Raw genomic sequence first — 23,419 nt, 5'->3', positions numbered from 1 at the left:
GCCCCCACACAGCCCTGTCTGTCAGTTTACCCCTTACCCTGCTGTCTCTGTCTTCATGTCACTTATTACTACCTGTCATAGGGTTGTTGAGTTGAACCCCATGAGGACTCTCTTGTCTGTTGTATTCATTGGTTTGTCCCAGCACCTTGATCAGTGCCTCCTTGGCTCTCAATAGCTAATGAATATATGAAGTGAAATAAGTCAGAAAGAGAAAGACAAATTTACCATATGATATTACTTATATGTGGAATCTAAAGTATGGCACAAATGAACCTATCTACAAAATAGAAACAGACTCAGGGACATAGAAAAGAGACTTGTGGTTGCCAAGGGAGGAGGGGGAGAGAGTAGGATGGACTGGGAGTTTGGAGTTAGTAGATGCAAACTATTACATTTAGAATGGGTAAACAATGGGCAACTATAGCCAATCTCCTGGCATAGACAATGATTGAAGATTATATAAGAAGGGAATGTGTGTGTGTGTGTGTGTGTGTGTGTGTGTGTGTGTGTGTGTGTGTGTGGCTGGGTCACTTTGCTGTACAGCAGAAATTGGCACAACACTGTAAATCAACTATACTCTAATAAAAAATAATGAATGAATCAATGAATCAATGAATGAATTCAATGCAAGTACCTGTGTGGAAGGGGAAATACAACAAATTCTGTTCATGCCTAGAATCTTGGAAACTTTCTAACTTTCATCCCTTGATTCTTTCAGCTTTAGCATTTTCAAATTAAATCCACTTCCATGTATGGGGTTTTGTTTCAATTTTTTTAAACACTACCTTGACAATTTAAAATTCAATTTAAGTCAAGCCCAGTTTTCAAAAAATAACTTATTTATTCCCCATCCCGGGGGGAAGGAATGTGCATGACTGAGAGAGCAAAGGAAGGAGGGAGAGGGAGAGAGGACAGTTACCTGCCGTGAGGAAAATGGGTAGGAACTGGGTTGGGAAGGCAAGAGTAAGGAGTCCAGCTTCCCCAAACGGAAAATAATTTTGTTTCAATTACTGTATTTTTTTTCCTACCGTAAAGAAAAACGGTAACTGAACTGAAAACCCAACCGAAAACCCAAGAAATGAAAATCCTGGTGAACTAGAGTTTGTAAACATAAATACATCAGATCCGGGAATTTCCCAGGGGCTCAGGCAGACCATTGTGAAACCCTGAAAGCCTTTATGAAGAGAAACTTCAGCGGGGAGATGGATATAGGGCAGCTGCTCACTAGCTCGCTTAGCTCAACAAGGGAAGTTGTGATGTGGGAACTTCCCTCTTGGTTCTGGGATGTGCCTCACTGTGAACTAGAATGTTCTGCCCCTGGAGCTCAAATTCTATTCAAGCAGCTTCCCTCGATTATGTACGTAGCTACTGGCAGTTGAAGGGAGGTGCCCAGGCTGCCCTGGAAGACAAGACTCCACAGGAGTCAAAGTACCAGTATTTTAAAGAAGCCATTTGAAAATCTGTTTTTGAATGTATGGTAGCGTTACTTAGAGTGATGGTTCTCCAGCTTGGGCATGCATCAGAATCACTTGCAGGGCTCATAACAATTCAGATGGCTGGGCTCCACTCTCAGGGTTTCTGATTCAAAAGGTCTAGAGTAGGGCCCCAGAATTTCTTTTCTAACAAGTTCTCAGATGCTGCTGCTGGTGATCTGTAGAACAAACTTCGAGAAATATCATTAGGGGAAAAAAAATCCCACAGAATTTGGAAGCAAAGAACTGAGATTCAAGCCTTGTGTGATTTACTTCACCTCTGAGCTTGTGGTTCTTCTTATCTAATGTGGGGTTTATAAGATTGTTGTAAGGATTAAATGGAATGGTGTCTATGAAAGTTCTTTGTGAACTGTAAATATTAGCAATAAAATGGCATCACAAATAATACTCGCTGCCACCATCCCACCAGATTTTCCTGTGCTTTGTCCCTTCTCCACCCAACTTTGTCTGACCAAGTCCATCAGGCACCTAGAAAGAAACCAAAGCCAAGAATGGCCCTTGGAGGAAAAAAAAAAAAAGCGTTTAACCCATAGGGCATGGCCTTGATGATGACCTTGACTTGACCTCCCTTTTTCCTCTGACTGGCCCCTTTTCAACTTGCTCCTTGTTCTTTCAGCCCTGGCCACCTCTCTCAGCAAAGTACAGCAACTGGGGTAAAAAACTGTCAGAAGGAATTTTTTTAAATTAGTAGTATAAACAGAGGAATCCACGGTCAAGCAGGAAAGCATTTGTTGGGGAAACCATTTTGCTGGGTTGGTGGGCTCTGGGCTGATTTCCCTGAGGGCAAAATCCAGATGTTTGAAAGAGTTAAGTGGAATCATAAGTATAATTGCAGATTCCTAACTTAGGAATGTGTCAGACAGTTGTATTAGACAGTTGCCAGGGTAAATGATATGTCTGTGTAGAAGGGTGTGTTTGTTTTGGAAAGCTTTTCTCATTCAAAAGTAATACATGTGTAGTGTAGAAAATTTTGGAATTTTTAAAATGTATAAAGAATTAAAATAATCCTTAATTTTACCACACGGAGATAAATACTTGGTGGTGAACTTTTTCATCCGACCTTTTAATATGTGTATGCTTATACATGAATATATACTTTTTCTAATTGGGCTGGTATTATGTACAGGTTTATATACTGTTTTTTCCCCTTACCATTATATTGTAAGCCTTTTCCAGGATCATTAACTTGTCTTCAAAAGCATGGTTTTTAATGGCAAACTATTATTCCTTCATGTAGATACACAGTACCTCACCTAACTTCCTAAATATTGAATGGTTAGGATATTCCAAATTTTACATTACAAATAACCCTGCAGTGGATGACACTTCATGTATACAAACCAACATGTATATCTAATTGCTCTTCTAGGATGAAATCCTCAGAATGGAAAGACTAGATTAAAGGGTAGGAACATTTTTTTTTTTTTTAGAGCCACATCCCTGACATATGGAGGTTCCCAGGCTAGGGGTCTAATCGGAGCTGTAGCTGCCAGCCTACTCCACAGCCACAGCAACACCAGACCCAAGCCACGTGTGTGACCTTCACCACAGCTCATGGCAACACCAGATCCTTAACCCACTGAGTGAGGCCAGGGATCGAACCTGCAACCTCATGGTTCCTAGTCGAATTCATTTCTGGTGCACCATGATGGCAACTCCCCAAGGGTAGGAACATTTTTAAAAACAGATATAATTCACCTACCTTAAAATTCGCTACTTTGAAGTGTGAAACTTCAGTGGGTTTTAGTATATTTACAAGGCTGTATGACCATCATCACTGTCTCATTCTAGAAAAAAAAAATACGGAGTGCTTCACAAATTTGCGTGTCATCCTTGTGCAGGGGCCATGCTAATCCTTTCTGTATTGTTCCAATTTTAGTATATGTCAGCTAAAACAAGCACAGTAGGAACATTTTTATGTCTCTTGATAACATATGGCATATTTCCCCCTGGCAAATGTATAACCATATCCATTCCTGTCCAGCAGTGTATAAGAATGCCTATTTCCCTGCAACTTTGCTGACACTTAATTTTAAAAAATATATATTGCCAATATCATTGAGAATGGCATGATATTGTTTTGTCTCTTTGATGAGCTCTTCTTCCTCTATAGTTATCCCATAGAGATATGTCATTCACACTCTTTCCTTTGCAGGCATTTAATGTGGGCAGTCACATCCACTGTGACAGCCTCGGCTGCCTCCGCTCTGTGGATAACGACCACATGTCCATACCCTGCCCTAGCCTCTCTTTTTAGCACTGCAGCCCAGATGTCAAGCTGCTTGCTGGGCATGGCTGTCTACATTATTTGACAGCATATCAAATGCGCTCATGTCTAAAATCAAACACCTGTCTCCTGGAGCCAGCTCCAGCTCTCAATTTCCCTATTTAGATTAGTGATACCACCCTTCACCTAGGTGTTTCACCGTCATCTTATGTCCTCTCTCTCTCCTCCATATTTATTGAGTAGTCCAAGCTTCTTGATTCTGTCTCTTAGGTCCTTGCTCTCATCCTTCCCTTAGGCTCCATCCTCACTGTCATTGCTCTAGTTCTACCTCTTATTTTGTCTATTGCACTAGCCTATTCACTTCACCACGCTTTCAGTATTTATCCACATGACCCATCCTACATGAGACCTACATGAAAATAGCCTGTGTAAAAGTACTGCTTTTACCATGTTGCTCCCCTACCCCAGAACCTCCAAAGCCTCTCTCTTGCCTATCAGATTATGTAAAGCAAATGCTTCATCCTGACACTTAAGGCCCATGGTATTGTTGCATCATTCTCATGTTACTTCCTTTGTGCCTTGCAGATTAGCATATTCCTGCTTTTCCCACTTTTGTTTATGCAAAACCTGGCATGACCATTTCCCATCTCCTCCCATTGAAATTGTACAGAGTCTTCAAAATTTGAGGCTCTTCGAAGTCTTCCTTGATTCAACCAGCTGTGCTTTCTCTCTTTTTTTTTCCATTGACTGTCTGGTTTTAGACACCAATTTTATAGTATTTCAACAAAAAATTAAGGAAGCTTGCTTAACAATGTTTTTATTACATGAGTGGTTAATTTTTTTAATTGACGTATGGGGATTTACAGTACTGTGTTAGTTTCAGGTATACAGCAAAGTGATTCAGAGATTCAGATACATACATACATGCATGCATGTGTATGTGTGTTCTTTTTAGGATTCTTTTCCACTATAGGCTATACAAGATATTGAATATAGTTCCCTGCACTATACAGTAGGTCCTTGTTCTCCTTTTTTGTAAAACTCTGCTTTTGTTAGCATTTCCTTTATGACATGACATTCTGCCCTTTAGTTGCTTAAGTATTTTTATTCACCCCCCACCATGCTAAAAGTTTCTTGAGCACAGGGATTATATCTTCTTTGTTTTGGCATGTTCCATAGTACCTGTCCAAGCACCTTCAATGTAGATAGGATCTCCATAAATGCTTTAATAAAAGAATATAATGGGAAAAAATCATTACATATAAAAAATAAAGTAAAAATTTTTTTAAAAGGGTGGTAAAGACAGCCAACCTTTTTTTAAGAACTACTAATGACTCAGTTTTGGGAATGAATTCTGTGCTAAGAAGATACAGATGCCAGATGACCCAAATGTCGTGGTTTCTTCTTTTTCCCTCATCATCTGCATTCAATCCATCAACAAATATTGTCAGCTCTCCCTCTTCAAGATACCTCTAGTCAAACCTCTTTTCTCTACCTCTCCTGCTTCCTCCCGAGAATAAATCACCATTATCTCTTACGTATAAGAGTCTTTTTAACTGGTTTGTAAGCTTCTACTCTTATCCTGCCTAAATCCATCCACCAAGTGAGATCTTTATAATACTTAGGTCATGGTGGTCCCCAGCCAAACAACCTCCAGTAGCTGCACTGAGAATAACATGCTAACTTGCTCCCTTGGCCTTTGAAAACTCCATAATCTGGTCTTAGCACATCCCCAACCTCATGTCCCTCTACTGTCTGCCTTGCTCATTGTGCTCCAGCTCTACTGAGCATTGGCCCATCCTCATTGTCATGTTTGCTCACAGCAGGGTGAGTAGGTTGTCTTGGTCTACTGGGGTCCTCACCATTGTTGGCTCTTGTCCTTGGGCTTCATGGCTCTAGTAGTGGCAGTGACTCAGGGAGTGGCCAAAAGCAATTATATGGGTTTTGAGACTTGACTTTGGGAGAAACTTCTGTGGAGTCCTTCATTTTCCCGAAAATTGGTATCTCCAATATGGAGTTTGAGCTGAAGGAGGCATTTGGCTTAAAGGGAGAAGAAAGGACATCTTGTATTATTCCCGTAACCTTCTTCCCCAGGGACACTGCAAATATTACTGATAGAAATCGGAACTGAAGGAAAAACCATCCTCCACCTTCTTTATCACTCTGGAGTGGTGGTTTGGAAATTGGGCATCACAACAGAAGCTGACTCAACAGAACCGATTGTCATTTTCCCTATGGGCTCCTCTAAAGTCACCCTCAGCTTTTGTATATATAGAGAAGAGAGAAAAGCCCTCTTTCAGTAATCAGAGATCTGACTTGCTCCTCTTGCTTCCAGAAACTGAGAAATATGTACCCCCCGCCTCCTTGCCTTTGGGATCACTGACAAGAAACAGTCTAGGATGGGTATGTTTTATCAAATAAACTAGACTATGCTTCCCAGTCCACTCGGAAAGAGCATTCCAACTACTGTGTTTCTAAACTACGAAGCATTTTTCTAGCCCCTAATATTTGCAGAGCTCTTCCACATGATTCATACAATTGCCTTCTTCCAACCTCCTTTAGAAAAAAGAGGCAACCCTATGTTTTAAAGATTCCAGTGTGGAAAAATGGAGAAATGAAAGCAGAAGACCAAATGTAAAGGCCCTAACTAGATGAGAGTATTGGTCTTTACTTGGAAAGCCAAAAGCTACCCCCACCCTATATACACTGTAGCATTTGAGAGAATCTTTACTCCCACCCCAACATTCCCTTCCTTTTTTTTTTTTTTTTTTGCTGTTTAGGGCTGTACCTGTGGCATATGAAAGTGCCCAGGCTAGGGGTAGAATTGGAGCTGCGGCTACCAGCATACAGCACAGCCACAGCAACACAGGATCTAAGCTGCATCTGCACCCCATACCACAGCTCCTGGCAACACCGAATCCTTAACCCACTGAGAGAGGCCAGGCATCTAACCCCCCCGCATCCTCATGGATACTAGTCGGATTCATTTCCACTGTGCCACAATGGGAACTCCTGCCTTCTTTTCTTATTCAGTACCCTGGGTTTCCTTTTAGCCAAGGAGGGATCCTGAAGTGGAGGGTGGAAAGGAGGATCTAGCAGATTTACATGAAAGAACTTGACCTGGCTATTCAGAGCAGTGACGGGAAGTAGAGGCAAGTGGGGAAGGTAGGGAGGCAGAACTGGGTACCAAATGCCCTTTCTACGTAAAGTGCCCATATTTCAGGTGACCCAAATCATAACTCCCCAACCGACCAGAAAGGCATTGTCCTAAAAGCTCCGTTTAAGATTATAAATACACACACACACACACACACACACACACACACACACACGTACCCACATACACACACCCATACACATACATCACACATTTACATACATGTACATGCTCCCCCCCACCCTTGGTTGGGTCTGTACAAGGAAGGGTCTCTGGATCACCAGGCTGCAAGGTCCCCCAGCTGACAGTGGGATGTGAGGAGGACTTCAGAGCTCTGTATCCCTCTACAGTGATCAAGCAGCTTTTGTCTCCTTCTGTCAGATAAACAAGCCATGCATTGTTCTATCCACCCGCCTGTGTGCGGGCTTCCCTTCCTGCTGGGCAGGCCAGAATGAGCTTGGATTCCTTCATGTGGGGCAGGTGGAATGTGCTGTCGGGGGGCAGGGGGAGAGGGTTGGAAGAGCCACAGAAAGTAAACAGAGCTAATCAAGGACACTCTTTTGTGCTTCTCCTTATCTAAACACTTTCAAAAGAGGAAAGAGCCTGCAGTAGGCTATGGCCCAGACCTCAGGCTAAGCACAGCCCCAAGCAGCAGGGGCCATATTTTCCTTCTTGCCATGGCTTGGATCAGAGCCACGGTTCTCTTTCTGCTCACCCCCTCCCTTCCTCCCTCTGAGTGGCTCCTGAGGGGTCTGCTGGGAGCCAGGCTCAGAGACAGGTAGTGCTATTGGAGGCTATTGGAGTGACAACCCATTAGAACAGCTGGAGATTGACTACTTCTAGAACTTGCCCACCTCCCTCCCCTCCCCTCTCACCACAGCCTTTACAAGGACTCTTTACAAGGAGCCAGCTTCTGATGGATTTGCCATATCGGTCCGCATGTGGCCACCTTCCTTGCACCCATGCCAAGTTCTTATCTTCTCAGTGACTGGAAAAGAAGCAGCCATCTTTACCTTCCCATGAACATAGGAGGAGATATTTGCTCATGTTGTCTGGAACTTAGCTCTGCTAAGTGAAAGGGTGGCCCCTTTATCCCCACCCCATCTCCCAGCCTCTTTCCCCAAAATCCCAAATGCCCTCAAACAGCTCACATTCCTCTCTTATCATCCTCTGCCCAATATGCTGTCTGTGTCCATCTGCCCATCATATCACCTCCTCTGGTCACTACCCAATTCTCATACTCCCACCCTGCCTCCCTACCTGAGCCAGTCCCAAGAACATGCTTGTACCTCTAGTCAAAACTTCCCCAGGACTTCCTGTAATGTCTCAGCGGTAACCAACCCGACTAGGATCCATGAGGATGCAGGTTCCATCCCTGGCCTACGCTCAGTGGGTTAAGGATCCAGTGTTGCCGTGAGCTGTGGTATAGGTCGCAGATGTGGCTTGGATCCCGTGTTGCTGTGGCTGTGGTGTAGGCTGGCAGCTGCAGCTCCGATTCAGCCCCTAGCCTGGGAACTTCCTCATGCCAAGGGTGCACCCCCCCCAAAAAAAAAACCTTCCTCAGCCCACCTGGCCACTGACAGGGCCAGATTGCTATCACATTTATTGTTCTCAATCTTGTTAGGAAGTGAGGGGCTCAGCAAGCCTCATCGGGGAAGCATTTTTATGGACTGGGTGACTGAGTGGAGGAGGAAGGCACTTGGCGACCAGAAGATTGACATCGGAAGAGACTGTTTATCCTGATGCTTTTTCAAACCAAAGGTTAATTCTTTAGCGTACTGTTAACACTAAAGGTATGGTATTCCCTAGTGTATTGTCGGAATGTGGTTATCACACCAGCAGCGTCATCATCATTCTAGAGCGAGTGAGAAAGTCAGGATCTGGAGCCTGCTCCAGAGCTACTGAATCAGAATCCAATCCAAGATGGCCAGGTAACTAGTCTGGCCAGTGAACTTTGAGAGATGCTACTCTAGACAACGAGGCTTGTCTTGTGAACCTTCTCTTAGTCGGTCCTTTCACTTTCATCTTCATTGGGCTTGAAGAAATTCTTGTTCTTGCCCCTGACAGTGCCTTGCCCTTCATTATTTGGGGTAGAGGATAATACTAATGACGGGTGCCATTTATTGAATGCCTAGTGTGTGCCAGACCTGCATTGCAGATGAGGAAACTGATGCTCTGTGACATTCCCAAGGCCAAACAACTAGTGGGTGGGAAAGCTGAGACTCCAAGTCAGATCCATATGCCCACAAAATTCCCAAACTTCCCCCAAACATTAGTTCTTGCTATCTGAGTGTACTTGAATGGCATCTGCCTTTTGTGGGACAGACAAAAGTCCACCCAGACCTTCCTAGGAGGTTCAGAGGGAGGAGGAGAAGGGGCCTCCTGGAATGATTTCTCCAGAGAGGAAAGGCCCTGGTCTTCTTGTCCTGAGGATGCTCACCGCTAAGCCCTCTCCTGGCCAGAAATGGCTGGAATTGGGACCAGAGGCCAAGGGCAACTGGAGTGGGGATCCAGGTGTATGATGAAGGGAAAAACCCCAACTCTAAATCCCCAAGAGAAATGAATTCTGATGCCTGCACTTGGGCTCAGAGTGGGCAACAAATTCCTGTGCAGCCACCCTGGGCTCTGGCTGTTGTGTAGGTCAGTGAAGCTGTGATGGGGACCCCTAGCCTGGGACCCGAGACTGTTATATAAGAGCATGCCCTATCTGGACAGGGTGTTTGTGACAATGGATTTCAGTGTTTTATTTCACAGAGAGGAAACAGAAGCCCAAAGAGGGGGAGTAAATTGCCAGAGGTCAGAGCGAAATCATGGCCAGAGGCAGGGGTGCTGACTCCAAGCAGCACTATTTTGGAATTGGAATTCTGGTGGGAAATGGAGTTTCCTTTGGGTCTGTTCAGATGCCTGTAGGCCATGCACACCTTGTAAATACAGCCCAGAATGCTTTGTGAGTCTTTCTATCTCTGCAGGACCTTCACCCTGGGAGATCTCTAGGTTGCTTGCTCCCAGGTATGTAAAATCAGCTGTAACGCCACTTGCTTTTCTGGGCCTGGAGGCTACTGGGCCTGGCTAATCTGGGCTTTCCTTTTCTGGGGCCCAGAGGACCTGCGGAGATGGCTGGGTGGGGTCAACTCAGTCCAGGAAGCACAGGAATTCTTTTAAGTGTATGTGTCTGGGGTATTTTTCTCTCTCACTTACGTGTATTTTTAAAAATTCTTTTTAGACACCCGCTTTATCTTTCACAAACATCATTTCCTTGCTCCTTTCCTGAGTTCTAGCAGTGGCTGGGGGCCCAACTTCCTTATTGGCCTCTGAGCTGTGGAAGGGGGCGGGCCAGGGCTCAGAGGAGGATGGAGTAGGGAATGGGGGGGGGGGCTGTTTATGCTAGTGGAACTGCCTTTCATCCTTCCCTTTGCCACCAGGATGCTGGCTGGTTTCTGGAGCAGCGTCTCCACTGCTATCCAGCTCTTGACCCTGGCTTTCATTCCCTAAGGCTGTCACCTCCTCTAGGCCCAACCAGGCTGATGGCCACACCTTGCCTTCAGTGCTACTCCTCTCTGTTCTTGGAACTGGGACCTGATTATGCCTGACCCCTTGGATCACACTCAGGGGCTTGGGCTGACAGCCCCTCCTCTCAAGAGGTGTTAAAGGAAGGCAGATGAGTCTCGACTAAAGGAAGATCCAGCCTGCGGAAAGAAGCTGTGGGGGCTGGGGTTGTTGAGGCGCGTCTGAGCTGGCTGGATATCCAGCTCTCTCTTAAGCCATCTCCACATCCCAGGCAACTTCCATGGTAGGTACGACTGGTAGCCATGGCCATCACAGCTGCTGCCCATCTTCCCCCTTCTGCTTGCTTTCTTCAATATCCCTTTCTTTCTGCTTCTTAAGAAAGGAATTTGCAGAGTTCCTTTGTGGCACAGTGGGTTCAGGACCCAGCATCATCGTTACGGCGGCTCGGGTTGCTGCTGTGGTGTGGGTTCAGTCCCTGACCCAGGAACTTGCACGTGCCACGGGCACAGTGATTTTTAAAAAATGGAGTTCTCTGGTTGCTCAGTGTGTTAAGGATTCAGTTTTGTCACTGCAGCGGCTCAGATCACTGCTGTGGCACAAGTTTGATCCCTGGCCCCAGAACTTCTGCATACGCTGGGTGCAGCCAAAAAAAAAAAAAAGAAGAAAAAGAAAATGATAGGGTGTGTGTTTAATGATAGCACTTTAGGGGTAAGGGCAGGCACTGGGGTTGTTGCCTCCACAGCTAGGCCTGGAGTTTCATGATTGGTGGTTGGCATTTTCTTACCTCAGTGCCTATTTCTCCTCCTCATCCTCCTTCCCCACTGCCAAAGGAGGGGATGGTTTAAACTTTAGGACTTTCCTTTTCTGACTGCTTCTTGAGGGAATGCCTCAGGTATATAAGCTTTTTGAGATAGATCCCTCTTTAGGGAGGTGGGGTCGTGTGGTATCCTAAAAAGGGCTGGAGGACCTGAGCTTCATTCTCAACTGGTGGTTACTAGCTGCGTGTTCTTGGCAAAGCAGTTCAGCTTTCTGTGTCTCTGTTTCTTCATCTGTAAAGAGGGCATCATAATAAGTGCTTACGGATAAGGCTGGAGCGAGGATTGCCTCAACTAATGCATGCAAAGTGCTCAGTGCCAGGTCCATCTTAAGCATTTAATAAATGGTCCCTGTCGTTATTTTAAGTGAATAAGTATGTCAGGCACTGTGCTGAGTGATTTTACGCCTGGGGCTGCATTGAATCCAGACTATAACTCTTGAATAAGGGATGGTGAGAAAGGGTCCCCATTTTACAGATAAAGAATCTACAACCCAGAGAAGTGACTTGCCCCAGGTCACACAGCTAGGATTGGAATGTGAATGTGGACTGACTCCAAGTCTAGGGCTCTTCAGGAATAATGATAGGCCAAGCATGAGACCCTAGAGATAGTTTCCTCTCCCTCCCCAAACTAGAAGGCTCCAGCTCTGGCTGCAAATTCTCCGCTAGGATTTTCCTCCCGGCAGCTTGTGCTTTTCTCTCAGTGGTTCCCAAAGCTCCCACTGCCTTGCTTCTCTCTTCCTTAGGGTTGGTTCTTACTCCTGGAGAAAGCCTAAAGAGAGCAGGGATCTTTGTAAGCTACCTTACACAGGGTAGATGTCAGTGATGCTTGCGGAAACTTGACAGTGGATGAACAAATCTGGGTGGAAGTACCCTTGAACCCTCTCAAAAGACAAGTTTGAGCTGACAACTCTTATTATCATTCCTTATTGACCACTTGCTCTGCATAAGTATGTGTCCCAGATGCTTTGAGAATATTACCTTTAATCACCACAATAACCTAGTCAGGTAAAGATCACTGGTTTGTTTTGTTCCAGAGAAGAAAACTGAAGCTCTGAAGGGTTTGGTGACTTATGTAGAATCGCACATCCAAAATGGTAGATTCAGGATACGAACCTAGTAGATCTGTCTCACTTCATTTTGTCCCGTTACCTACTGGCTTAGTATAGTTGGTAGGTGGAGAGTAACAAACATGAAATGATGATGAGCAGTATCATGTACTCTATTATTATGGGCTAAACCATGAGGACTAGATGACTAAGGACAAGCTCCCTGGAGTAGATGGTACGTAAGCAGTACCTTGAACAACAGGGGAGAATTTAGACGAACAAAATGGGAGGGGCATGCCAGGCAGAGGGAACAGTCACAGGAATAACTGAAACCAATTGAGGGCTTACCAGACCCCATTCTAGGCAGTTGGCATGCGTTGTCTCATTTGGTCTTTACAACCCCAATGATTAGTTACTGTTACCCCCATTTTACTCTCAATGGCAACTAGAGCTCTGAGAAGTGGAGGCACCTGTCTAAAGTAACAGAGAAAATAAGTGGTGGAACTTGGATTCAAACCAAGGTGGTCCATCTCCAGAGCCTGTGCTAGATTCTACTGGAAAACCAACAGCAAAAGCACAAAGCTGGTTGCAGGGTGTGACTGGAGCAAGGACGTAGGTTGGGCTGGGTGGGTAAAGATAGCTTTTAAAGGGGAGTTCCCTTTGTGGCTCAGCAGTAACAGACCTGACTAGGATCCATGAGGACACGGGTTCGATCCCTGGTCTCACTCAGTGGGTTAAGGATCTGGCGTTGCTGTGAGCCGTGGTATAGGTTGAAGGTGTGGCTCGGATCTGGCATTGCTGTGGTTGTGGTGGAGGATGGCATCTGCAGCTCCTGTCCAACCCCTAGCCTGGGAACTTCCATATGCCACTGGTGTGCCCCCCCACCGCCCCCCCAAAAAGATAGCTTATAAAGGGCTTTGAAAGAGACAATTTATATTTGCTACAGGACAGGGTAAGAAAGAGGGAGCCAGATTCTTGAATAGGAAAGTGCCACAATCCAAATGTTATTTGACATATGATCTAAAAGCAGTGACTGGAGGTAGAATGAGGTGAGACTGGCTGGCAGACAAATGGGGTATTTTGGACACAAAGCGTTAAAGGCCTGGACTAGAACAGGAGGTGTTGGTGACAGGTTCTGTGGAGGAGAAGTATGATTATGTAGAAGAGTCTAATGAAAAAGGCAGAGGGTGGGAGAGGTAGGGGGAGAGAGAGAAAGGAGCAAAGCCAGAGAGATATTGTAATAGAAGATTCAGGAGAACTCAGGAAGGGATGGGATGGTTGTGGAGGGGAGGTGGTGTCAAAGCTAACTGCCCACATTTCAGACCTTGCACTCAGAGCTTCAGGAATCCTGGAGGTAGAAGAAAAGCCCCAAATAAGAGAGGCTCCCTGTTCTCCACTGTATCCTCCGTGCCTAGAAGCAGGGAACATAGTAGATACCCATGGTACCTAATACAGAGTAGTACCTAGTACTTCTGTGTGATGCTTAGTCAATTGTTGTTAATGGATGGCTTCTGGGTAACAGCCGCCAAAGAGACTTCTAGCATCATGATTTTGTGTGTGAAACTCTGGCGCAGGCCCCCTCCTCCCGCAAGGTCCTCTAGTCCTTTGGCATCCCTGCCAAACACTCTGAAATCCATCATAGAACAGGGTGGTTAAATGTGGGGGGGCCTCACCTGCCTTTCCTTCCCGTAAATTTTAGCCGCTGCTGCTGACCTATGGCTCTGGTTCCTGACCTTTGGCAGGCAGCTTCCCCTGCCCTTCCTCTTACATCTCCTTCTCTGTGTCTGGCTCATTACTGCTCAGTCCATGTCCCCCCCCCCTCGCCCCGGCCGCCGCACACAAGTACTACCTTTTTAGGCCCGAGCCCTCTAGAGCCTGGCACTGCTGGGATTTTCTGTGTCTCTGCTGGGATGAGGGGCCTTCCCAGCTTGGATGGATTCCAGCTTGAGTCTGTCTACTCCTATGGCTCCTGGGAGGTAGGGAACTGATTTATCCCAGTATATGCCTAGCATGTGGAAACTTGGGGGGCCTTATCTTAGCCATCTCTGCTCCCTCAGTGTGTCTAGTCTGGAGCCTGCCACAGTAAATGAATGAATACATTGCTAAATAAGCTCTCACCTATTTATCTCCCTGTCATCTCCTTTATTTATCATCTTTTTCTCTTACTCTGTCATTATCTTGTTCTCTGTCATCCATTTCTCTCTAGGATGCTTCCTATCAGATGTCTCTCCCTTTCTGTTGTTTGTACATTTATCAGACTTCTCTCCCTTTCTGTCATTTGTTTTTCTCTGTATCATCTTTCCCTCTTACTTCTGTCATCTACCTGGCCCTTCTCTCCTTGTTTCCTTCCCTCCCCTCCCCTCTTTCTCTCTCTCCTTCCCCCTGCCCTCTTCCTTCTCCCCATCTCTTATTCTCCCACCTCCCCCCTTGCTACCTCTCTCTCCCTCATTCTCTCTCATATCAATCATCTTTTTCAACAAGTTTTATTGGAGTATCGTTGATTTGCAGTGTTGTATTAATTTCAGGTATACAGAAAAGAGAATCAATTATATATATATATATATATATATATATATCCATTTTTTCCCATATAGATTATTACAGAACATTGAATGGACCTCCCTGTGCTATACAGTAGGGCCTTGTTGTTTATCTGTTTTATATACAGTAGTTTGTTAATCCATCCTCCGAATTCATCCCTCCCCCCATGTTTTTCCCTTTGGTAAACATGAGTTTATCTTCTAATCTGTGAGTCTGTTTCTGTTTAATAAGTTTTTATCTTTTTTATTAGATTCCACATATAAATGATATCATATGATATTTGTCTTTCTCTGTCTGACTGACTTCATTCAGGATGATAATATCTGTGTCCATCTCTTCTGGAGATGCTCTTCCCTACCTTGTTCTTACCCACTCACAAGGGTGGCATTTCTTCATGTGAAGTATACCAGATGACAGGGATGGGGTCTGTAGAAACCAGTGGGTGCAAGAGTTGTGGCTGCAGCATCCAGCACCAGGCAGACCTTGTGTCTGCATCCGGTGCCTTGGCCTCACACCTGTTTCCCTTTATTCATCCCCTACCCTGCCAAACAGCCCGTCTCCCCCTGTCAGCCTAGCCTGGTGCCATCCACCACTTTGTTCTATTATCCCTGGCAGGAGTTGGGGGCTCCTTGATACCCTTTTTCCTAAAAACTTGGGGAACTTCACCTCTGTGTCCATCTTAGTTTTCACTCTCGCAGTGCCTTTCCTGTGCTTTTTTTGAATTAGCTCTTTTACTCTCACTAATCTCTAAGTTTTCAAGGGTAAAGCCTGTTTGATTGACCTCCGTATCCCCAGAGCTATGCGCAGATGCACAGGACACATACAACAAATGCTTTTCAAATGAAGGCATGAACATTGGAGAATTGGCAGTCAATTGGTGTTGACTTGTTCAAACTTCTCGTTCACCTATTCCTTTCTTAGAGAAAAATGGGAAGATTGGCAAGATTGATTTTTTTTTTCCTCACAGAAAACTTAGGGTGGGCACACTATTCATGGAGCAGCAGCACTCATTCTGCAAATATTTATTGAGCATTTGCTATATGCTGTACATGTCTGTGATACAGTCACAAGCAAAAGAGGCCTGTGACACGAACATTCTCTATCTCCTGGGATTGCCCTGTCGGTGAATGCGATTTGAGTACTGGGAGCTGAGGGAGGTCCCTAAGATTCCTATGCCAGCTCTTTGCAAGAAGTTCTACTTCATTTAAGGGAAAGAGGAGGTGGGGGCGGAAGCTGCCTGGGAAGTGATTTCAGCTCTGGTTCCCTAAGTTGACTTCCTGTCCCTTTCTTTCTGTAGGAGAAACGCCCCTGTCAGTAGGCCGCACTCATGGCATGTGGCCAAGCTGCTGGAGGGATGTCCTGAAGCAGCCACCACCATGCATTTCCCTTCTGAGGCCTTCAGCTTGTCCTGGCATTCCGGCTGCAACACGAGGTGAGTCTAGAACCCTCTCCTCAAGTCGAACACTTGGCTACTCCTTCTCCTGGGCTCTACTCCTCATTGGATGGTGTAGAACCCGCGGAAAATGGGGTGCAGAGGGCCCAGAGTGCCTGGCTTCTGGTCCTTGTCTACTGCTAACTCTCTGGGACTTTGGATTTTTACTTAGTTTGTTTTAATTTGTTTGTCCACATGCCCACGGCATGTGGAAGTTCCTGGGCAGGGGATCGAACTTGAGCCATAGCAGTAACCAGAGCCACAGCAGGGACAACGTTGGATCCTTTACCTGCTCTGCCACCAGGGAACTCCTTAACTGTCTGTGACTTTGGGACAGTCCCTTTCCTTTTAGAAAATGTTTCCTTGAAATATTGACCTCACTTGACTTGCAAGACACCACTCTCTCCTGCTTTTCACCTTATTTCCTTTGCAGCCTCTTTCCAACCTGGTCTAATGGCGGTGGCCCCAGGGCTGGGTTCTGGGCCTCTTCTCTAGCTGCAGTGACTCACGGTGACCTCATCCAGTGTTCTTCTCATCCAGCTCTGTCACAGAACCAAAGCCTTCAAAATGGGGACATCCCTGAATCACAGGCTCCACCTGCAGTGACAGTCTCTCAGTTTACTGCGCTTGGGATGAGCTGTTGTTGAAACAGCTGCCCAGTAGACACAGAGAACTTTCTCAGCAAGCTCAGAGCTGGCAGAGCCGCTGGCCTCAGCTGCCTTTTCCCTTCCACAACAGGATCTTCCCTCCGAGAAAGAATTTCTGTTGAGGAGTCTCAGGGAAGCTTGAGGATTGAGTTCGCCTCCACTCGGTGTCTTTATTTGGCTTCGGAAGCCAGGAGCTCAGGGCAGAGGCAGTTTTGTTCTAGAAGAATAGAAACACATACTGAGCTTGGCTCCTGTTTGAGTGGGTATGATTGTTTTCAGACAGGAAGGGTGGTGGGGTGGGTAGCTGCTCTCCTTGCCAACAAGGGATTGATGGATTCCTAGCCCAGAGGTCAAGTGAGCGGGGTGGCTGAGGGGCGAGGCAGGGAGCAAGAATTAGGAGAGGTGGACCTGGGGGATCTTGAGGGCTCTGGCCACCACTCAGCTCTGGCCTTCGGGAACTGTGGCCTTTCTGAGAGCAGCCTGCAACCTCTAGGGTTCCAGTCACAGGGAGTTACTGACATGGCTTGGCCCAGTTTGGCTTTGTGTGTGGGAAATGATACTTAAAATTCAAGATCAAGTCTGATCCTAATCCCTTCCTTGTGTCTCCCAGTTTGGCTTTGCCTTGGGGGCTGAGGGCAGCATGTGTGGGCAGTGGCCACTATACTATTAATATTCATAGTAGAGAGAATGCTGATAACAATAGCAACACAAACAACAATCAAGCGAGCAGCAACTACCAGGTGGGTTTTTTTGTTTGTTTGTTTTTTGTTTTTAGGCTTTTTTAGGGCCGCACCTGCGGCATGTGGAAGTTCCTGGGCTAGTGGTTGAATCGGAGCTATAGCCACAGCAATGCAGGATCTGAGCCAAGTCCGTGACTTACACCACAGCTCACGGCAACGCCAGATCCTCAACCCACTGAGCAAGGCCAGGGATCGAACCCGTGTCCTCAAGGATACTAGTCAGGTTTGTTTCCCCTGAGCCATGATGGGAACTCCCAGCTACCAGGTATTGAACCCTTGCTAGGTGCCCAGGCTGTGACAGGAGCTTCACTTTTACCATCTGACTTCACCCATGAAACAACGCTCTGATCCAGCTCTAACTGTTATTCCTATTTAATAGACTATATAGCAGAAGAGCTAGGAGCTTAGACTTACAGAGAGGCCTAGGTTCAGATTCCAGCTCTGCTTCTTTCATGGCTTTGTGAGCATGTCAGTTTCCTTGCCCTCTTTAAGCTTTGGTTTTCCCATTTGTAAAATGGAGATAACAAGCTCTCCACTTCGGTTTAAAATGAGACATTGCAAAGTGCCCGGCACATCAGAGGTCCTGGATAAATGGTCAGGGTTACTATTATCAAGAAAAGAACAGGGGAATGCCTAAGTTCTGGCCCTGAACTAAAGCTGGGCGATCTTGAGAAAAGTCACCTCCTCATAATCCTTTCCCTTTGCAGGACTTGCTTGACATCAGTGGTTCTCAAAATCATGGTCCTTGGATAGCACCAGCATCACCCCAGGCCCTTGTCAGAAGTCAAAACCCAGACCTAAAAATTTTGGGCCTGAGGCCTGGTCATCTGTGTCTTGAGGAACCCTCTGGGTGATTTAGAGGCACGCTCAAATTTGAGAACCACTGATTTCCAAAATGGGCTGGCTGAAATTAAATGAGCCCTTACGGGCCCCTCTCAGATTCCGATAATCGATGCTTATTTCTCCTAGCAGAGAGCTGCAGCTGACTCCCTGGGGACAATGACAGGCCAGAAGGCCAGAAGCAATATATATATTTGCTTTGTAGGGCTGCATCTGTGGCACATGGATGTTCCCAGGCTAGGGGTCAAATCAGGGCTACACCTGCCACCCTACACTACAGGAACACAGGATCTGAGCTGCATCTGCAACCTACATCACAGCTCATGGCCAGAAGAAATTCTAGACTCAGTGCAGGCAGAGAAAGAGAGCATAACCCTCAATGGAGTTCTTGCACATTCAGTGTTTGGGATCTTGCCCTGTCCTCTTCCATGTTATCATCTTCTCGCCCACTTGACCACATGTCTGTGGCACCACTTCCCCTGTTTCCCTTCCTTCCTCTTTTGCTTCATCTCCCTCTCATTTGTGGCACCGGTTGCTGTGCCTTCCCCCATCGCAGGGCCAGCCAAGGTGGGAAAGGAATCTGGTGATGTGACTGACTAACCGGTGTGTCCTGTGTCTTGCAGTGACGTGTGTGTGCAGTGGTGTCCCCTCTCCCGGCACTGCAGCACCGAGAAAAGCAGCTCCATTGGCAGCATGGAGAGCCTGGAGCAACCAGGCCAAGCCACCTATGAGGGCCACCTCTTGCCCATTGACCAGAACACGTACCCCAACCAGCGTGATTCAGCCTATAGCTCCTTCTCGGCCAGCTCAAATGCTTCTGACTGTGCCCTTTCCCTCAGGCCAGAGGAGCCAGCCTCTACAGACTGCATCATGCAAGGCCCAGGGCCAACCAAGGCAGCCAATGGCCGGCTTAATGTGGCTGAGACCTCAGGAGGTGGCCAACGCCCCTGTGGGGGCCAACTGACTCCTGGCTCCCAGATGTCATCCCGTCCACAGGAGGTCCACCACTCAGCTCCTGCCAAGGCTGCCAGGGGTCCCCCACAACCTCCAGTAAGGCGAGACAGTCTTCAGGCCTCCAGAGCCCAACTCCTCAATGGAGAGCAGCGCAGGGCTCCTGAGCTCGTGGACTCCTTGCCACAAAAGGAGCAACCTAGTTTGGACACCGTGCTCTCCCCAAGGAATCCTAACAGGTTCTGTTGCCTCGGCGGGCCAGACCAAGTGACAAATGAGAGCCATCATAACTGTGAGCTCAGCCAACCTCCTGAATCCAGCCAGAAGGGCTCTGAGCATCTACTGATGGAGGCCTCAGCCAAAGCCATTGGATTCCCAAAAGCATATGACAAAGCTTCCAGCATAGATTCCAGCCCACTCAACAAGGCTTCAGCAGACCTAGCTAAGGCTTCTTTTGGTGGCCCTCCACACCTCACAGGACCCACAGGGCATCGCCATAGTGCCCCGGAACAGCTGCTGGCATGCCACTTGCAGCGTGTGCACTTGGATACTAGGGACAGCCAGGGGACGGAACTCCCAACGGGGCAGGATGGGCAGGAGTGGACTCTCTCCCCTTTGCACGGCAGCCACCCAGACAAGAAAAGCCCATGTCCCCCTGTAGGAGGAACCCAGGACCAGCCCAGCAAAGAGAGAAAGACCAGGCCAGTGGATGAGAGACCTCTGGGTGCAGGGTGCCAGAGCCCAAGCCGTTCCCCACATGGAGAGGCTGATGGACACCCTCCAGAGAGAGGTTTCCAGGACCCCAACAGAGCAAGCAGAGCAGACAGTGAATTGGCCATCCAGCAGCCTTCCGCCTCTGGCTCCCTTGCTCAACAAACCAGGGACTGTTCTTCAACCACTAAGGTAGCTGGCAGCACAGAGGCAACTGAGGAAGGGGACAGTGAGCCCAAGGAGTGTGGCCGGGTGGGTGGTAGGCAAAATGGAGGCACCCGGGGCCGTTCAATCCAAAACCGGCGGAAAAGCGAGCGTTTTGCTACCAATCTGCGAAATGAAATTCAGAGGAGGAAGGCCCAGCTCCAGAAAAGCAAGAGTCCCCTGTCCCAGCTGTGTGATGCTAAGGAACCAGTGGAAGAGACCGAGGAGCACCTAGAAAGTCCTCCACTTCCTGCCTCTAACTCATCCCTTCCATCTTCATGTAAAAAACCACCTAGCCCCAGAGACAAGCTCTTCAACAAGAGCATGATACTCAGGGCTAGGTCTTCAGAATGCCTCAGCCAAGCCTCTGAGGGCCCTGAATCTAGGATGGGCTTGGAGGGACGCATGAGCCCTGGCCAGAGGCCAGGCCAGTCCTCTTTGAGCCTCAACACCTGGTGGAAAGCATCTGACCCATCCTCCTCGGACTCTGAAAAAACAAATGTTCACTGTGGAGTCCGTGGAGGTCATTGGAGATGGTCTCCAGAGCACAACCTGCAGCCACAAGGGGCACTAGCCATGGAAGGCCCTTCCAACCCAGGTGACAAGGACTTGAAGGCTTCTACTCCTCAAGCTGGGGAGGAAGCCATCCTCTTGCCCTTTGCAGACAGAAGAAAGTTCTTTGAAGAGAGCAGCAAATCCTTATCTACATCTCATTTGCCAGGGTTAACCACTCATAGCAAGACTTTTACCCAGAGACCAAAATCTATAGACCAGAACTTCCAGCCAATGAGCTCCAGCTATAGGGAATTGAGGCGCCATCCCATGGACCAATCATATCATTCCACGGACCAAGCATATCATGCCACAGACCAATCATATCATTCCATGTCACCCCTTCAGTCAGAAACTCCCACTTACACCGAATGTTTTGCCAGCAAAGGCCTAGAACCATCCATGTGTTGTAAGCCACTACACTGTGGTGATTTTGATTGCCACAGGCTGTGCTCTTACTCGTGCAGTGTCCAGGGAGCTGTAGTACATGACCCTTGCATTTATTGTTCTGGGGAAATCTGCCCTGCTTTGCGAAAAAGAAATATGATGCCAAACTGCTACAACTGCCGGTGCCACCACCACCAGTGCATCCGGTGTTCAGCTTGCTATCATAATCCCCAGCATGGTACCCTCGAGGACAGCAGCTTGGCACCTGGCAACACTTGGAAAACCAGGAAGCCAACAATGCAGGTGAGGCCTTGGTTCTTGGATGCGTGAGCTTCATGACTGGGAAGAGAAAACTAGATAAATCACTTGAAAATATAATGATTATAATGCCTCAAAACTAGATAGTGCTAGTTCCACCAGATGGTAGCTCACTAACCTTGGGCAAGATACTCAGATGCCAAAATTGCAGTTGCCTCATCTTTAGAGGTAGAATAAAATGACTTTTGCTTCACAAAATGGACGGCACGGCGCTTTCTATAAAGACCGTATAATTGGTAGCTGAGTGACCTTAAGCAAGTCATCCAACCACCTAAAGTTGTAGTTATATGGTTTTTAAAGGTGAAGAAAAGAATTTTTGACTTCATAAAATGGCCAGGACTAAATAAAGTCTTATAACCTCACCTCTAAAGTGGAGGAAAAGAATGGCTGCCTCCTGGATTGGTTGGGAGGAGCCAATGAGATTGTGTAACATAGAGTGCCAGGTTCAGTGCCTGATACAAAATGATGCCCTTCCATTTACTACTTTAAAACTATTTGGAGGTGCAAAACTTGCAAATGTCTCGCAGGCTTTGCTTTCAGAGATCTGACCTATCTGATTTTCTTTTTTTTTTTTTTTTTTTTTTTTTTGTCTTTTTAGGGCCGCACCCACGGCATATGGAGGTTCCCAGGCTAGAGGTTGAATCGGAGCTACAGCTGTCAGCCTACACCACAGCCACAGCCATGCTGGACACAAGCAGCATCTGCGACCTACACCACAGCTCAGGGCAATGCCGGATCCTTAACCCACTGAGCAAGGCCAGAGATCAAACCCACAACCTCATAGTTCCTAGTCAGATTCATTTCCACTGTACCACAAGGGGAACTCCCTGTCTGATTTTCTAAAGGACATATCTTTTCCCCCTTTTCCAGTCTGTCTCTTTCAGAAACCCAGGTCTAAACTGGCTGTTGCTATACCCTGCTTATGACCTACAACCCTAATATAAGCCACCACCATCCCCCAAGGTATTTCTGGGAGGACTCCCTATGCTCTTGCTAGCTCACCACCAGATTCTTTCCCTGTGGCTTTTCTAGTGCCACCTTTTGGCTGATGCACTCAAACCAGAAGTTAGTTCCCATGTTGCATGTGCCAACACTCTGAATGACAGTGTATGAAATTGTTCAATACATGTATTTTGATAAAAGGGAACTTAGGGGTAAAAGAAGCTTTACACAAAAGAATCCATACCCTACCATTCCTTTAAGTAAAGTTCTAGAACAGCTATTCCACGGGAAAAAATTTTCAAAACAGTGGTTGCTTGTAGGAGGTAGCACAGAGGTTGACAGGAGAGAGCATGAGAGAACTTTCTTGGGTGATGACCTATATATTTATAAGAGCTTGAGTTACACGGGTATAAACATTGGCCAAAATTCAACAGATGTATACTTAATATTTGTGCCTTTTGCTAGAAGTAAGTTTTTCCTAAAAATATTGTAAATAAACATTGACCTTTATTTAATGATACATGTGCTTAAGTTTTTGAAGTGTACTGATCTATGCAACTTACAGTTTTCAGTGTACAGATATTGCACATATTTTGTTACATTTATCCCTAAGATTTTATGTTTGTGATGCCATTGTAAATAGTATTATTTTCTTTTTTAAAAAAATAGCATTGTTTCCTTCAGGTCAAGTTAAAATTCTTTCCTATTATATAGAAATTCAGTTTAATTTTGTATATTGGCCTTGTATCCTGCAGCCTAGTGAAACTCACTTTTCTTGGTAGATTTTTAAAGATTTTCTACATAGATGGTCATGCCATCTGTAAATATAAATAATTTTGTCTTCCTTCCCACTGTGCATGCCTTTTCTAGGAGGGGCCTAGGACCCTAATACCTGTCTAGGATCTCC

At 46.5% G+C, this 23,419-nt stretch overlaps 1 protein-coding gene across 8 annotated transcripts in view; it reads left to right on the top strand.

Annotated features, from left to right (window-relative positions):
• Positions 1-23,419, top strand: part of SHROOM4 (shroom family member 4) — a 242,014-nt gene that overhangs the window by 149,213 nt on the left and 69,382 nt on the right. For 7 of the 8 annotated variants that reach the window (XR_002340849.1, XR_002340847.1, XR_002340848.1 and 4 more), the window contains exons 3-4: positions 16,086-16,220; positions 19,071-21,555. Coding sequence is in view for 5 of the 8 variants with exons in the window: in XM_021080598.1 (XP_020936257.1) it covers positions 16,086-16,220; positions 19,071-21,555 (2,620 nt within the window). In the remaining 3 variants the exon portion in view is untranslated. Of the gene's footprint in view, positions 1-10,261; positions 10,668-16,085; positions 16,221-19,070; positions 21,556-23,419 lie in introns of those variants that run through there. The other variant, XM_021080601.1, reaches the window with a different exon arrangement.

Source organism: Sus scrofa, chromosome X (assembly GCF_000003025.6).
Source record: "Sus scrofa isolate TJ Tabasco breed Duroc chromosome X, Sscrofa11.1, whole genome shotgun sequence".
Lineage (NCBI taxonomy): Eukaryota > Metazoa > Chordata > Mammalia > Artiodactyla > Suidae > Sus > Sus scrofa.
This window is presented reverse-complemented; position numbering and strand designations above follow the sequence as displayed.